At 42.5% G+C, this 17,282-nt stretch overlaps 1 protein-coding gene across 5 annotated transcripts in view; it reads right to left on the bottom strand.

Moving 5' to 3' along the window:
• LOC311007811 (kinesin-like protein KIF13B) overlaps positions 1–17,282 on the bottom strand; it is a 49,865-nt gene that overhangs the window by 25,887 nt on the left and 6,696 nt on the right. For all 5 annotated transcript variants that reach the window (XM_084001143.1, XM_084001142.1, XM_084001144.1 and 2 more), the window contains 15 exons: positions 14,096–14,108; positions 13,892–13,952; positions 13,247–13,339; positions 10,985–11,165; positions 10,412–10,499; positions 10,115–10,249; positions 9,209–9,321; positions 8,135–8,246; positions 7,380–7,592; positions 6,301–6,411; positions 5,927–6,061; positions 5,684–5,814; positions 4,395–4,481; positions 4,012–4,202; positions 1,687–1,930 (listed from right to left, as the gene is read on the bottom strand). In XM_084001143.1, the coding sequence (XP_083857269.1) occupies positions 1,687–1,930; positions 4,012–4,202; positions 4,395–4,481; positions 5,684–5,814; positions 5,927–6,061; positions 6,301–6,411; positions 7,380–7,592; positions 8,135–8,246; positions 9,209–9,321; positions 10,115–10,249; positions 10,412–10,499; positions 10,985–11,165; positions 13,247–13,339; positions 13,892–13,952; positions 14,096–14,108 (1,908 nt within the window). The remainder of the gene's footprint in view (positions 1–1,686; positions 1,931–4,011; positions 4,203–4,394; positions 4,482–5,683; positions 5,815–5,926; positions 6,062–6,300; positions 6,412–7,379; positions 7,593–8,134; positions 8,247–9,208; positions 9,322–10,114; positions 10,250–10,411; positions 10,500–10,984; positions 11,166–13,246; positions 13,340–13,891; positions 13,953–14,095; positions 14,109–17,282) is intronic.

Genomic DNA, 17,282 nt, shown 5'->3' with positions numbered 1-17,282 from the left:
TCATTCGGTAAGTTATGTCACTTTTTTTTTTTTTTTTAAGTATATTTTTTGGCGATTTTGCCTTTATTTGATAGCACAGTGAGATAGACAGGAAAGGGGGAGGCAGAGAGAGGGGGAATGACATGCAGGAAAGGTCTGCCCGACGCGGGACTTGAACCGGGGACGCCTGCGTTGAGGACTGCAGCCTCTACATGGGGCGGCCGCTTTAACCACTGCGCCACGCACCGCCCCAGTTATGTCACTTTTAATGCAGAGTTGACATTGTTTGAGATGTTTTTGTTCTGACAACTTGACATAAAGACAATTTAAACTGTCATAGCAGACCTCATTGCCAAACTTTAAAAAATTATGTCAAGTTCTCATAACAAGGACATCTCAAATAATGTCAACTTTGCATCAAAAGTGACATAACTTACCAAATGACACTTAAAGCAGAAGTAAGCGATCTGGTCGTTTTGGCTTTTGAAACCGTAAGTTACTAGCCTGGTCGCGCCCACACTAGTGACGTCACGCCTCGCAAAAGCGCTGCTGACTTCTAGTCTGGCCAACCGTGCTATTAACTCGATTTCTGTCTCCCGAATTTTCGGGAACTCCACCCTCTTTTTCGAGAGCCAATCAACGTCGAGCCTCTCCAACGGCTCTGGGTAGAGGCGTGTTCAAGTGCACGACTTTCCAATGTTGATAGGTTGATACTCAGCACGTCAGAGGAAAGAGCGGTGTGATTGGTTTAAGCTTCGACACCGCCTATTCTGGCTTCGACCAATAGCAGACTGAGGCATTTGAGGGGGGCGGGTAAACCAGGTTTGAAGGATGCGCTTTGAGAAATGGATTCTCTTCACGTCTTGGCCAGACCCAATGCTGAGTATCAACATTGGAAAGTCGTGCCAACCAGGCTAGTAAGTTACGGCTTCAAGTCACAACTTACGACTTTGTAGCGTTCCAGGCAACCCGTAACTCGTGCTTTTCCGACCTGTTTTACCTGTTTTACCTGTGAAAGTCACTATAACGGCCACTTCCGACCCGTGAACTCGTACCAGATCGAACTGGTACGAGTTCACAGGTTGGAAAAACACGAGTTACGGGTTGCCTTGAACGCACCATAACGTGTTGTCAGCCGATGGAGTTAGCAGCCCCCGCCCTCGTCATGGATCTATTGGTCCTCGTCCCTACGTCACCACATTCACGCGCATCCTTTGGCTGCACACACAGCCCTTCATGCCGTTCTCTCTCCTCATTGGATAAAAGTTGTAGGATACAAGAAAAGTTTTCTCCTCGGCTTACAGCAGAGCAGAGTGACGGAGAGACCCGTGTTTCAGACCAAACACTCTATGTAAGTGATTGCTGTCGGAAGATATAACTATTTAAGACTTATATTAACACAAAAATATCACTTACTTCTGCTTTAACGACAGCTGTCATAAGTATTCATTGATGTTTATGACAGCTGTTATGTCATGGTTAATGTCAATCTTATGAATACCTATTCAAGTAAAGTGTTACCGAAAAAAAATGTGAATAGACAGAAAGAAAATCATAAAAATGATTAACAACCATGCCTAGAAAGGAAGGGGAAAAGGAAAAACAAAACAAAAAAAGAGAGAAAAAGAACATAGAGACCATGTGAGTTCTACACAGTATCTGGGTTTTTGTTTCCCTCTCAGAGAAGGCGTCGTCGTCTTGTCTCACCTGTCCTCGCTCCACCGCCGCATGCGTTTGTGGAAGCCGGGCAGCGACGCGGCAGCGGCGGCGGCCGCGGAGGCACCGATAGGGAGACCCGGCGCGTCCAGGAGGTGGGAGGGCTTCTCGGGGGTGAGTCTCTGGCGGAGCTGCTGCAGCTCCTGCTCGTACATCTGCCTCTGGCGCTCCAGAGCGCAGCGCTTCTCCTCCTCATGCTGCCTCTCCAGGGTCTGCAACACCGACTGCAAGGGGTCTGAGGGACGGACGGAGAGGGGAAGAGTGAGTGAAAAAGCTTCTTATCAAGTGAAATATTAGCATTTATAGTCTGACCATAAGGCCTAGCTTTCTAATTCAAGTAAAGAAAGCTGGAAGAGGAGCTCACAGAGAGACATGGAGAAGCTGAAGGCACTGATCGTTCTAAAATTTAAAACCCTGACACTGTTCAGCACCCAAAATGAGCTGAACCCACCTAACAGGACGGCGCCCACTGGGGATCCAAAAGTCTAATATTTACCTCATTATCTCCAATTTGGCAAACACTGTCCTCTGATAAGGCTCTGCACTCTTTACTCAAACCACACCATTGTTGAAGGTATAGAGGATTACAGGATAAATATTGAACTTGTGGACCCCACAATGGAATCATCTGGGCTCTAAATATTTGGATTATGCTGCTCAAGCTGTTTGGCATAAACTGATGGACATTCTGTGAATATTTGATTGCTGTAAAACACTGGTTTTGTTATGGCCGTTTTCTGTTTTTTTTTTTTTCTAATGACAAAAACAAACGAATCAGTCGTATTAACAAATACTGTCTGTTTATGTGAAGATATATCAGATTCCTCTGAGTGCCTTTATTATCTAAAAACTATTCAAAACACATCAGGACGTTCCAGAGACAGACATGTTACTGAATTACTACGGACAGACAATGCTTTTTATAGTGAGTCAGTTCAACACATAATGTTCCTTATCACATCCAAACTTTATTTTTTACACAAAAAAAAGAATGCCATTCTCATTACTGTGACTTCTTTTGTACTTTAGCACTAATTAGCATGTTACCATGCTCACACACACGTATGCACAAGATGGTGAACATGGACTATGCTGCTATATCAGCATGTTAACATGGCACATGTGAGTTATGTCAGCTCAACATAGAGCCTCGCTGACCTGCTCATGGTTGTGTAGACTGTTAAAGGGGAATGCAGCGTGGGACTGACACGTTCAGTGACGACACACAGCTGAGGTCTGTGAGCCACAGACACAACTGAAGGACTCACTCTGTTTACACATCTCCACATTTCCAGCCCCATCTCAACTATTTTTATAACATGCAAACTAAATCTTAACATCAACATCCATCCATCCATCCATCCAGGTACACCATAGACAGGTTGCCACACTCAAATTGACACCTATAGCCAATCTAGAGTCAGTGATCAGCCTAGTGTGCATGTTTCTGGACTGTGGGAAGGAGTAGGAGAATCTGGAGAGAACCCACGCAGGCACAGGGAGAACATGCTAACTCCACCCAGCAAGGCCCCAGGCTGAGGAATTGAACCCAGAACGTTCTTGCTGAGAGCTTAACATTTAAAGCATTTAGCATTTATGCCATCTTGTGGCCTGGACTGTGAACTGTGTGAGTTTAACAAAAGTACAAACTACTAGTTTACATATATGCATTGACCAGTAATCTGACCAATATGGATTTAAACTGATTAAAACAATATGAAGAGGGTCAGTGTAGATATTTTTACCTTTAATTGTCGTTGCAAGCTATTTTTAGAATGGCAGAGCAGAGCCGTGAGCTGCTGGAGGCTCATGGGATTTCTTGGTTTAAATACACAATCCAACAACTCCAAAACGCTCTGGTGGACAAGTTGTGACCTGCACATTCACCACGCTGTGAGATAATGTTACGAGATGGAGTTGTTTTAGAGGTAAATTCATGCAAAACTGCTGTTGCGCGTTCCTGTCGGGGGCAGTTTTTAGAATTGTGTATTTGATGAGTTTGATGAGGGAAACCAAGAAATCCTATTAGCCTCCGTAGCGTAGCTCTGAGCAGCTCACGGCTCTGCCCCGACTATTAAAAATATTTTGCACTGACAATTGAAGGTGAGGAACCTACTCCTAAAACTATAGGGATTATGGCAATGGGCCAATTTGCCAAAATGTTGAATTATCCCTTTAAAAAAAGAAGAATAAAAAGAGATGTGTGAGACTGTGTAAAATAGATGAATAATACACACTCACTTTATTGACCACATCACCTACACTGACCCTGAGCCTGTCTGGGCTCAGCCTTGCCCACCGTCCAGTCCGACTCACCGTTGCTGCCCATGCCTTTCATCATGACTTCAGCCTGGGCAAACTCGTAACTGAAGCTCCGCTCGCTCGACACGTCGCTGTAAGCATCCAGTTCTGCCTCCAGCCGCTCGGTGCTCAGACACGTCTTCATCGCAGTGCCTCCCTCCTCGTCCTCACCCCCCGCGTGGACCATATGCCTGGGCAGGTTGATTCTGAGGGCGGCGGTTGTGTATCGAGTGAGTGAGAAAAAGAGGAAGTGTTTGCACAGCAGGACACACAAAAAAAAGGAAGATACACAATGAAAGGATTGTTACAACATGTAAATAAGTTCCATCACAACAAGTTTGTGTGGGATATAAAAACACTGCACAGTGCCAAACGCAACACTCTGCAGAGTAACACACCTGAAGAAGTGGTTGTTACCCCAGAGAATCCTGTCACCATGGTGAAGCGGGACTGGACTGGTGATCACGGCACCGTTCACACATGTTCTACACAACAGGAAGTACACAACATGAGACAGCAAGTACATGAGAATGGGTAGAATATTAGATATTCACCACATGAAAATGATCGTACCTTAGAATGAGTTGTTACAAGTCGTTACAAATGTTGCATCGCCATTTTTTACGTTGAGTGGCAGCGTGACCGTAGGTAACCATAGAAACTCAGCGGAGCTGTGGGCTCGGCCTGTTAAAACTGTCACCACTGTGTAGTGTGAGGAAGGACGGAGGCACTGATGTTGCATTCAGGTGCAGTCAGGCAGACGGCCGTCGGCAAATCAACCAGATGTCATTTTAGACGGTAAAACGTGGGTCAGGTAAACAATACCACATCACCATGACAACATGTTGTCACGCCTGTATTGTTTTGCCTCGTGCTGGCGGACCACTTGTTTACATAGACGCTTGTTTATCCTGTTACATGCAGTGTCTGTTGTCTGTCTGACGTCTGCCCCATTTCACCTGAATGCAACATCAAGAATACGTTCAGATATGCAACCGCACCGCTAGATGGGGGGAATTCCTACACATTATACCTTTAAAGGGATAGTTCACCCAAAATTCAAATTTCACTCATTATCTACTCACCCTCATGTCGACTAAGAGCTGTGAGAAGTTTCAGAGTCCTCCGTTCCTTCTCTGAGTTACGGGGGGGTCCGCGCAGCAGTATTTGTCCATATAATGGTTGTCAATGGATACCAACTTTCTTCGTCCAAAAAGACACACCAAAAAACATCCAAATACCTCCATACTGCTCGTCTGTAATGTCCCTCTGGTATTGAAGCCCCGACATGAGAAATTGTTCCGCCGGTCAGTGCAAATCACGAGAGATTTGCACTGACACAGGAAGAGCAGTGAACCGAGACACTGGGAGCTTCCACTACAAACAAGCTTAAAATATAGACTTTAATTTTTTTCTGAACAATTTCTCATTATATGGACAAATACTGCTGCGCGGACCCCCCCGTAACTCAGAGAAGGAACGGAGGACTCTGAAAATTCTCACAGCTCTTAGTTGACATGAGGGTGAGTAGATAATGAGTGAAATTTTAATTTTGGGTGAACTATCCCTTTAACATATTCTGAATTTTCACTAGTCCCGCTTTCTGAAACCGGGCCCAGGTCATCCTTGGACATGTGAGATAAAAAGGCAAAATAATAGCAGACAGCAAGGTTGTGTGTTTACACACCGAGCGTTGCGGTGAGGAGTGAGAACCACGCCGTTGTTTTCAGTGATGTCGATGACACAGTGCTCCGTCTGGATGGCCATCCCACACAGCTGGATGTCCTGGGAGTTGGCTGAGCCCACACGTGTGTGGTCCTGCACACGGCACACACAGAGGACAGCATAGTCTTAATAGAAACAATCTGTGTATATCAGTCAACCTCTACACATAGAGCAAAGAGCAGGGGACCGTGTGTGTGTGTGGCACCTTCAGGTAGTAGACCAGCAGCTCATTGAGAGCAGGGTCAGCGTTGAGGTTAACGAGGAAACACTTGTCGTCGACCACTCGGATTCCAGACGACTGCAGAGAAATCCCCAGACTCTCCAGCTGCCTCTGGCGCTCCTACAGGAAACACACACACACACACACACACAGACACAGACACACACACATGAGCCACCCATTCTGTCCTGTGGCTGGTGAAGGAAACACACCAGTAAAGACAGCCTCTAACGCTCAAACTGAGTGAAGACTGAATTAATCACGTTACAGTTGAAGACGTGTGTGTGTGTGTGTGTGTGTGTGTGTGTGTGTGTGTGTGTGTGTGTGTGTGTGTGTGTGTGTGTGTGTGTGAGAGAGACCTGTGCCACAGCCTCTGTCTTCCTGAGTTTCTCCTCCCAGGTCACAGTCATCTCCTGGATCAGCTTCTCTGACTCCTCCAGTCGATCCTTCAGCTCCGGGGCCTTCATGGACTGAGAGCCACAGAGAGACAAGACAGACACGAGTGTGAATAGACAAGCTGATGACAGCGCTGGGTGGTGGTGTGCAGATGCAGTAGGAAACACAGTTAATCCCTCAAAATACTCACCACACTGGTGAGCTTACCAAGCAGTGTGAAAACAGCCCCATGGTTATTATATGTTGACATTATTGTACATTTCAGTTCTGAAAAAATATTTAGGAAGGAATATATATATACAGTTGTGTCAAAAATATAAGGAGCACCTATGAAAGCCTGTGTTTTTTTCTTTTTTTTGTTGACATATTTGGACATATGGATATTACTATCAATTTCAACAATACTGGGAGATTCAAGTAATATAACTAAACAATAAAACCGAATGAAGATTTTTTAAAATTCTGTAAATGTAATTCTAAAAAAATGCAATTTTTGGTGAGGAATAAGTTAGGACATTTATTCCCATTTAAAATGGCATCAGATGCACATGATCTGAACATTGTTACTCAGCTTTTTGAAGAAGGCTAAACCTCAGACATTTAGTTTAGTGTGCTCCTGAATGTTGAAGTGAGAGTGAACACCATGTTGAGATGAAAAGAGCTGTCTGAGGCCTTCAGAAAGAAGATTGTAGCATCGTATTTGGTAGAGTTTGGTAAGGTATTTAAAAAAGACCTCAAAACAATTTGTCTGGAAAATAGTCTACCAATGAAGGACATTTAAAACAACTGTCTACATGTCCTGGTCTGGCCGTCAGAGGAAGTTCACCCCGTTTTCCAGCAAACTCAAATTCCATTTACTTATTTTTTAAAAGTGTTGCAGCCCAACCAGGAAATTTAACTTGTGTTATATAAGCAAAAGCATTTTAGAGAGTGTTTAGAGAACTTGATGCACATAGTTTGGGCACCAAGCAAACACAGACTGTTGTTTGTTTACTATCTTACTCCACTACAATATTCACAACACTGCTGCAGTGATGCCAACCTCGGCCTCTGTGAGCTGCTCCCTCAGTTTCTCCACTTCCTCCCGCAGCTCTCGGATGATCCTGGCGTTGGGGTCTTCGTTGACCACGGCGTGGTTGACGATGCTCTTGGCCCTGTCGGCGTAACGCAGGGTGGAGAGCGTCTCGTCGAAGTTGTCCGCCGCCGGGCTGATGGTGGCGACCATGGCCGTGCGGCTGTTCCCTCCCAGGCTGTCCTGCAGGGGTCAACACAGCTTTAACCTCAAGGGACAAACCCAAACGCATCTGACTGCTTTCACTGAAGTAGAGAAATGTGAACTGGTTTGACTCCGAGAAACAATTAGTGAATATGTGAGAGGTGTGTGATTTATGAGCACAGAGTTTGGGAGAGATGTGGGTTTTTAGAAAGCAACATTTAACACTATTATCACGCTATCTGGAGCCAAATTAAAGTCTCATTTAAAAACCCCAAATTACAGATTTAAAGCTGGCAAAAGGAGCCTTTTTTCCAAGTCGGCAGAGCTAATGAAAATAACCAGCAGAGCCTTGAAACTTAATGGGCAAATTAACAAAAAGCAGCAGATAATGAATTATTCAGAGTCCAGCTCTTTAGATTACAAAAAATCATTTTGTACCACTTTGTACTGCTACACTCTGTGTATTAACATGGGCATGTGGTGCAGGAGATGGTTTCTGTGATGTGAAAACATAAATACTTGAACACAGTCCAGTTTGGGAGATATGGGGAGGGGTCGTGATTGGTCGTATTAACAAATACCTTGAGCAGCCAGGTGAGCACAGAGTCTCTGTAGGGAACAAACTTGCTCTTGTTCTTCCCTGCTCCCTGGTCGGCCAAGGCTGAGATAACTAGACCCAGGGTACTGAGAGATCTGAGAGTAGGGACACAGAGAGGGGAGGACAGAGGGGGGAGGACAGAGGGGGAGTTTAGAGTGGAGGCAGAGACCAGGGACAATACAAAACAGGACAATAAGGTATTATTGGTCTGTAAAGACAGTGAACATTAGAATCAGTCATGTTGTTATTATTCTGGAAATGCTGTGATTCCAATGTGCAGTTTCAGCTGAATGGTCATTTCTGATTTTCATTTCACTGAATGAAAAAAAACAAAGAAAGAAAGAAAGAAAGACATCTCTCCTGTGTTTTTTTTTTTTTTTTTTTAATGTTGATTCACAAGTGTTGTATGTTTAAAGAAGTTTGATTCATTTGTGGTAAAAACTATCTTAGTGTAGTCTTACATCCCCTCCCAGGCCTCCCTCTGAGCCTCTGATTGGCTCAGCAGTAAACACACATGGTGGTGGTCAGTCATATGTCAGCTGGTTAAATTTGAATAAAAATGCTCCAGGACCTCAGAAAAAACTCAACTCCAGGACTCTGATTTTCCTGTGCAGTGTTATATTGGCTTCCTAATGCTTGTGCAGAATTTCTTCAAAAATGTTCTGTCTTGTAGCTTTCTAATATATTAAGAAAATAACCCTCTGGTGTTGCATTATTAATAGAGTTGAGAGGTCAGGATTTTGAGTGTGACTGCTTCGTTGTGACATCACAAAGTTACTGAAGTGGTGACGGCTGGTTTAAGTCAGTCAGTCAGTTCAGTCTCTGAATCCAGGATGTGTGTATTTCTCTGTGTGTTTGAACGTTCACAGTATTAATGTAAAAACCTAGACATGGTTCATAAATATAGAAAATAATAAAAAAAAAGAATATGGAACCTTTAACACAGATGTACACAGCTGTACCAGCAGCATCATGTAGGTCCAGAGAGGCAAAACTGGGGCGCTCAGAGTTACAAGTCTTCTGTTTGTGGGGTGTTTTTATTTTTCTGTTGACATACTTGTTGATGTTGCTTCCTTCTTTCAGTCTCTCGCCCGCTGCTCCAGTCTTCGCTGCCCGTTCACTGCCGGCCAGATCCACCAGACTCAGCTTACTCACTTTCTCTCCACTCGTCTGAGGCAAATACACAGCAACACACACACACATATTGACACAAAGACTTCTGATTAATTAAGGATTATCAATTAAGAATGTTGTATATTTTAGGAGCTCTGCTCTGGAAGTGCCTTCTGTCTTGAGGTTAACTTAATAAAAACTAAATGACTGAGAAGCCACAACACTCTGTTGTGCATTAATAATAAATTCAGACTACAACAAAAATACTGCTGCAACGTTTAGTTGCTGAATCATTCATGCATCCATCAAACAAACAAACTTCTTTTCATTTTCAGCTCCTCAATTGAGAGCATTTTCCATTTGCTCTGTTTTAAACGTGATGGGAATGCAACGTTATTCTAATCAAAAGAACTGTTAATATTGGACATTACATTAAACTTATTTTTTCTCACTCAAGTCTCAACTACATCAGTCCAGTCACTTGTTCTCTGCCAGTATCAGAAGTTGTTATATTCTGCCAGTTCCCTCTTTTTAACTTGCTACTCATGATTTACCCAATTATCTGTAGAAAAATAAATAATTATAATCTATGAGCTCTCTTTCCACAGTTAAGTTCATGTAACTTCAGGTCTATTCAGCTGCTTACTTCACAGATCTAATCACATATTTTTCAGTCGGAATTTTCACCAGATGTGTGAATTAGTCATTCTATAAACAGTGACTCAATCATCACTGGTCCATCATTGATCTACAACTAACATCAGTCTTATACGAGTTAAATGATTAAACGTTATAGTATAATATGTCCTGTTTGGCATCAGTAGTTAGTGATTATATGTTTGCTTCTTACCCCAGACCCCAGGTCCATGAGTGTGTGAGTGAGGATGATGTTGAACACGGCATGTGACCTGCTGCTCTCCTCGTTCATGTTGGTCGCTGCCACCGTGCGAGACTTATTTCCCTCTGACATCAGAGATTCTATGTCCTGTTGGAGACGGAGGCGACACAAACAAACATGTCTGCATTCATCCTTATGTAATCACTGTTTTCTCTGTCGGCAGCCCAGTGAGATGACAGCAAGATAAAACAGAGCAGAAATGAGATCTAGTTTAAAACAGTGTATTGAAAAAAGAAAAGCTTGCAGCACCTTGTAGCTGGCCACAGCCAGGCGGGACAGGCCGTCAACATAAGGCCCCAAAACCTTGTGCTCTCTCACTCTCAGCGCTTGTCGACTCCTAGAGAGAGAGACAGAGACAGAAGACCGTTACTTCACCTTCAGTGCTGTTTAGACAATAAATTAAACTGATCCTCACAAGCAAATCAAATGATACAGTGAGTTTCTAAGATTTAAAGTCATTTAATATGAAAATGAAGAGACTCTCACTAAAAAGATAAACGCAGCTGGGAGATGGGTGTGCTGTAATCTCATCATTAACATATGGAAGATGAACTTTAGTCCATAGTGAGAAATATATATATAGGGGGGGAAAAATGTGTATATATTTAATTAAAGAACAGTTTGCACATATTCATGAATCATTTTATTCATCAGACACTGAGAGAAAATGCTGAGAAAGAGGTTCTACCATCTCTGTTTGAGGAGTTGTTTTTAGTAGTCTAAATGAGGGACTGATCAAACAGGGCCACAGCAGGGGGCCGCTGATTTTATTTTGCAGGGTCGGGTCAGGGTCGTCAGCTCAACAAAAATAAAGTTCCTCACCCTTTGGGGTCGAGCAGGTCTCGGACTTTCTCGTTGTAAATCTCCATGTAGGAGACCTCCACGGTGAAGCTCTCTCCCTCACGGGCCTCCTGCACAGTCCGGCTGAACAGGGAGCTGCAGAGCCGGGGGATCAGACCAGGCTGCTCCGACGAGCCCATCATGGTGTAGGACTTCCCAGAGCCTGGAGACAACACAGTGTATGTATGCAACTCCAAATATGCAGCCGAAAGGAAACCAAGCAATGTTTTAAGTGTTTTTTCAAGGTTTACTGGAACATTGGGACGAATCATAGTGCAGTGGTATGGTGCCTGAGGAAATAAAAGCTCATTCAGATTCATAAGTGCTGTTTGTTGAGACCTCAACATTTTTTTAAAGCAATTTGAAGCCATATAAACAAGTGAGCGACAAAGGACAAAGTCTAATTCAGTAGAGATCTGAAGGATGCTGCTCATAATTCAGGGGGAAAGATGTGTGCACACTATAAATAAACAGATGCATCACAAGTTACACCTCTTAAACTTCCATGCAAATTAAATAAGAATAAATCAACACTCTAAAATAAGATGGAGAAATAAATGTCTGGCAGTCAAAAGATTCAGAAGAGTTCCTAATGCAGCGTGTGACATAGTTAAATCAAAACCTGAATAAATTACTTTTAAAAAGCACAAGTTTTAATATGGAAAATGTGAGTGGAAGTGTCAGAGATCTACTGTGCCCTTCAAATGAATGACAGTGTGGTCTATTATGGTGTAAAGATGACCCAAGGCAAAGACAGAACAGAATCCTATCACGTTTGTTTTTGAGATGTACGTATGTTTCCTCTTAATAGCTACATAGATACAGATGCAGCAGCAGCTGGTAGCTATATTCACAGTAATCCATGTGTGCATACTCTGCTTTACAGGTGATTCATTGATTATTCATTACATCAAAGCCAGTGTCACCACACATAGAGATAGAGTTACAAAGGAGCCAACTAAGAGCAATCATCAGTCTGAGGTGTTTTTATAATTTGATAACACATACAGAAATAACAGAGTGGAGAGAGTGGTTAGAATATTAGTGAAAATAGCAATCTGACATTTTCACATGTCAGATGTGTAAATTATAACATAAAAACAGCTGAGTTCCATTGAGCTGCTTCACATTTAGGGTCACCGTCATCATGGCTGTCACTATAAGTAAAACCTATCCTTTTCAATCAATCACTCTGGGCAACAAGAATTCTACATTGCAGGCTAAATATAAAAAAACAAAACAAAACAAGTACAACATTAGAGGTAGCTGTGACTGAACTGAAAAGGTTTGGATTGCCTGGAAAGACCAAATTCACAGTGGAAATGATCTCAGGTGAGCTGAAAGGTTACCACACCTTGTTGACCTTTTCAGTCCACCTGCCTTCAATCAGGCGCTACCTAACGTTCTGTCAGGACTTAAGCTTGTCGGTTCACATACGTTTCCACTGAATACATAACTCTGCACTCATCCATGCCAATGAGAACAATGGTATCTGACTCAGCTAAATGGAATGCAGCCAGTATTAACGTTATTTATCACGTTGCTTACTGCGAGAGTCAGCAAACACCTCGGAGGCAAATGTCAACCAACAAAAGCCATCCTGTGCCATTAAAGACTCCCATCATGTGTACTTAAATGTGATGAGCAAAGTCAATACCACTTGACAAGTGGAGAGAAAGGACTTGATATGTAACATTAGAACCGTCTTTAACTTAAAAGGAGATTTGCATGTTTCGCTATTGCTACATCGTTAGCATTAACAGCTGTTTACTGATAAGTCCTAACGAGAGCTTCAGTCATTGTTGCATTTACAAAACAAGAATTTATAATACACCATCTAATGACACTATTGGCAACCTAACAGAAAAATGACGTAGCATGCTAACGTTAGCAGAAGTTAGCATGCTACCAACTGGCTCCAGTCTCTACCACTTGAGACAGCTGTTTGTGAGTGAATTAGTGAAGTTTGTTGTATTCACAATGTTTCTATCAACTACTGGCAAACAGCTGCTAATGCTAACATTAGCTATTTAGCAATAATACAATTTACAAACAATATAGGAGGTTGTAGCATTACACTGAATAAGGTTGTAGCATGACACTGCTTTAGGTTTAGATAGTGAGTGTAGTTGAAACACTAGGCTGAGAAGTGCAGGTATGAATTCATATTGTGGTACTACTATAGATCTTGTATTAGTACGACCTGGGTACTGTGATTCTGGTGTTTGTGGGTGTGAATATTACCTGTCTGTCCATAAGCAAAGATGCAGGCGTTGTAGCCCATAAAAGCGTTGTCCAGGAGACTCTCTCCAAGGCACTGGAACACCACATCCTGACCTGCACAAGAAAAAGACAACAAACACTTCTCATGTCTGTAACAAGCTGACATCATAAACTATACTTAAAATATGACTTTAGTAACAAAGCTGAATGGTAGAGAGGCTGAAGAGAAGATTTATGGAAAAGAGGAATCACATTTTCTTCACAGAAAACTGCATGACTTACTGTTCTCTCACTATCTGTAGAAGACAAGACTCGGAGCTCAGAATAGACCTGGTGGGCATTTTCTTCAGATTTAATACATCTCACACTGGCTGCTGAATTATTAATACCCCTCACAATGTTAAGAACCCCCCCCCCCTTTTGGCAATGCAATAGACCACAGAGCTAATCTGAAGGTAAACCATGTTTTACTCTTCGGCCCGTCCTCTAAACAGTCCCTATCCTCACCTCCCGAAATAGTTCGGAATATCAGGAAACATTCGGTCAGGAGATAAGTTTGAGAAATGACTCATCTACAAGCAGTGAAGTTACACATGAGCTAAAAACAGAGAGAGCTTCAAGTGAAGTGGAGAATAAAACACAGTGTCGCTGTGGAAATGCACAAACCTGCAAACTTGTCTTTTTGAGATTCATCCATGGACCAGAAACAGTAGTCATAGGCGAAGACCTGAGGAAACACACATGACACAAGAGTCTGTATTTACACATGAAAACCACAAACAATATTGGAATCATCAGAAGCATTCATTATAAGCCAGAATGGACATGATTCACTAGAATAATTAATGTAAATTGAAGTTTAACACTCACCTTTGGCTGATTCCTGAGGATAGAGGAGGGAATAATGGAAAAAGTCAAAGTTAATGACTGGTGTTCAAATAAAACTATTTTAATTTAGCTGTATAATTCTCACACAGCCTTGTGGATTTACACAACAGATAAAACCGTTCTGAGACAAGAACATGTGAAAATATTTATCACATGGCTGCACTAACAACATTTCTTCATCCGGGCCGGGGCACACTACAGCGGGCCGAGTCCTGATTCAGCAAAACACACATTGGCAGCTGGAGGCTGTCCAGGTAGAAGCTATTGGGAGCATTTTAATTCTTCATTCTTCATGCCAACATTTTCCCAGCCAGTCTGCAGAGTCCTGAGTCACTGACCTTTCAGTCACAAGACCGCCTCTCTAAACTCTAACCTGTGGCCCAGTGGTTCCTCAAGAAGGGTCACAAGCTAATTAAAGCAGTTACATGGCTCTGATGTAATGTGGAGCAGCTAGAAATGATTTCCATTGTCCATAAGAAAGGATTTCACAATGAACTGTTTGAATTCACAGTTAGGTGGTGTCTTGATCCTGTTATATTACACCTAAATTAAAGGGATAGTTCACCCAAAATTCAAATTTCACTCATTATCTACTCACCCTCATGTCGACTAAGAGCTGTGAGAATTTTCAGAGTCCTCCGTGCCTTCTCTGAGTTACAGGGGGGTCCGCGCAGCAGTATTTGTCCATATAATGGTTGTCAATGGATACCAACTTTCTTCGTCCAAAAAGACACACCAAAAAACATCCAAATGCCTCCATACTGCTCGTCTGTAATGTCCCTCTTGTATTGAAGCCCCAACATGAGAAATCATTCCGCCGGTCAGTGCAAATCACGCAAGATTTGCACTGACACAGGAAGAGCAGTGAACCGAGACACTGGGAGCTTCCGCTACAAACAAGCTTAAAATATAGACTTATTTATTTTCTTTCGGAACAATTTCTCATGTCGGAGCTTCAATACAAGAGGGACATTACATACGAGCAGTATGGAGGTATTTGGATGTTTTTTGGTGTGTTTTTTTGGAAAAAGAAAGTTGGTATCCATTGACAACCATTATATGGACAAATACTGCTGCACGGACCCCCCCTGTAACTCAGAGAAGGAACGGAGGACTCTGAAAATTCTCCCAGCTCTTACTGACATGAGGGTGAGTAGATAATGAGTGAAATTTGAATTTTGGGTGAACTATCACTTTAAGTAACTGAATTGTTATCACATATTTACTCAGATTTTGATACATATTCTTAAACTTTTTACTTTTCCTGTGGAATACATGTGGTTTTAATGCTACTACTACTAATGATGATGCAGCTGCACAGTACAGAAGACTAAATGCTTATGTTGCTGCTGCTACATTCAAATATAGGGTCTTTTTCCATTTCATGCCCAGCTGTAACACTAAGCCATCACATGGACGTCATTGCTCCAGCATTGCTCCGGCTGCTCACATACTGCATGTCTCTCTGGATGAGGCCTGACTCATTGAAATGAGTAACATGTCAAAGCTGTGACTTGCTGTTCTCAGCAGATACTTGACGTGCACTAGTTGTTCACAACGCTACACAACAACAATACGCAACGGTGCAGGAGCACAAAGTCAAACCCAACTCCAGGTCAAAGTCAGCGGAGCACGGAGGGAGGGTTTCAAGGATAAGGAATCAAAGGTGTCTTAATCATAGTGAGGCTTAAAAATCTGTCAAGGTGACTAATCCTCTTTGGTTCATTGCGAATCAAGCGGGGTTTGTGACCTTCAGCAGCGCTAAGAACCTCAGAGTCTCCCAGTGTCGCTGACACACAGGCGCACAGGCCTAAATCTCTGCATTCTTACCGCAGCACTTAAAAACACACTCGCTGCATTTCAGCTTCATTCCAGAGCAGAAAGCTACACTTTCCCATGCACCAGTCCCCAAACACATGGCCACATTCCTGCAGGGAAACGTCAAATTCAATTATCAAACATGTTCTGTGCTCCACTCCAGCTCCACAGTGCTGTTCATCACATGTAGCGTTGGTACCAGAGCGAGATAAGAGTCTAATATACACAGGTAGAAAAATAGAGCAACACTGTATTGTGTTCTGAGGTTTTATGATTATATTCATGGCAAAGTTAAAAGTCACATCAATCTTTCAAGTTCAGGAAGCTTTGATTGAAGACTCAGATTTGATTAACAAATCATGCATTGATACATCACAGTCCACACCAAAACCATTCACAAGGTAGATTCTGCTGTATTCTTAGATAGTGTTAAAGGGATAGTTCACTCAAAATTGAAATTTGGGAGAAGTTTCAGAGTTATCCATGGCTTCTCTGAGTTACAGTGGGGCTCCGTGCAGCACTGCATGTCCATATGACGGTTGCAAATGGATACCACTTTTCTTCGTAACAAAAAGACACACCAAAAAACATCCAAATACCTCCATGCTGCTCGTATGTAATGTCCGTCTTGTATTGAAGCCCCAACATGAGAAATTGTTCCGAAAAAATTTAAATAAGTCTATATTTCAAGCTTGTTTGTAACGGAAGCTCCTCTTCCAAATCTCGCGAGATTTTGATGTTTTTTGGTGTGTCTTTTTGTTACGAAGACAGTTGGTATCCATTTGCTACGCCGAGACCCCCTGTAACTCAGAGAAGCCACGGAGGACTCTGAAACTTCTCCCAGCCCTTAGTCCACATGAGGGTGAGTAGATAATGAGTGAAATTTGGGTGAACTATCCTTTTAAAATGAGCTATAATAAATATTTCTGCATTTACAATGGATCCCATGACACAAACAACAGAGACATCTGACTCCACACAGCTCTATGGAGCATTTTAGTGTCTTTAAGCTCATTGTTTTGGTTTGCAAGCCACAACTTCAGTGTTTTCATTTAATCAGAGTGAGTGGTCTTATCTAGCAATACAAATACAGTATATACATCAAAGGGACTGTGGCTAAGATGCAAAGTTAGCAACTAGCTGATTTTATCATGTGAACATAGTGGAGCATTCAGGAAGTGAAGCGTGGACTCCAGTGGTCACATCAGGTGGCCACACATCAGAAACACAAATCCAAAGTAATGATAATGTGGTTCCATGTAGGCTGATCACTGCTTACATGTTACCCATATAGAGTCAGAGGTCATGTGTTGTGTAAATATTTTTGTGTTTGTGTGCTTTAAATCTGCAT

The sequence above is a fragment of the Trachurus trachurus genome (assembly GCF_905171665.1).
Source record: "Trachurus trachurus genome assembly, chromosome: 24".
Taxonomy (NCBI): Eukaryota; Metazoa; Chordata; class Actinopteri; order Carangiformes; family Carangidae; genus Trachurus; species Trachurus trachurus.
This window is presented reverse-complemented; position numbering and strand designations above follow the sequence as displayed.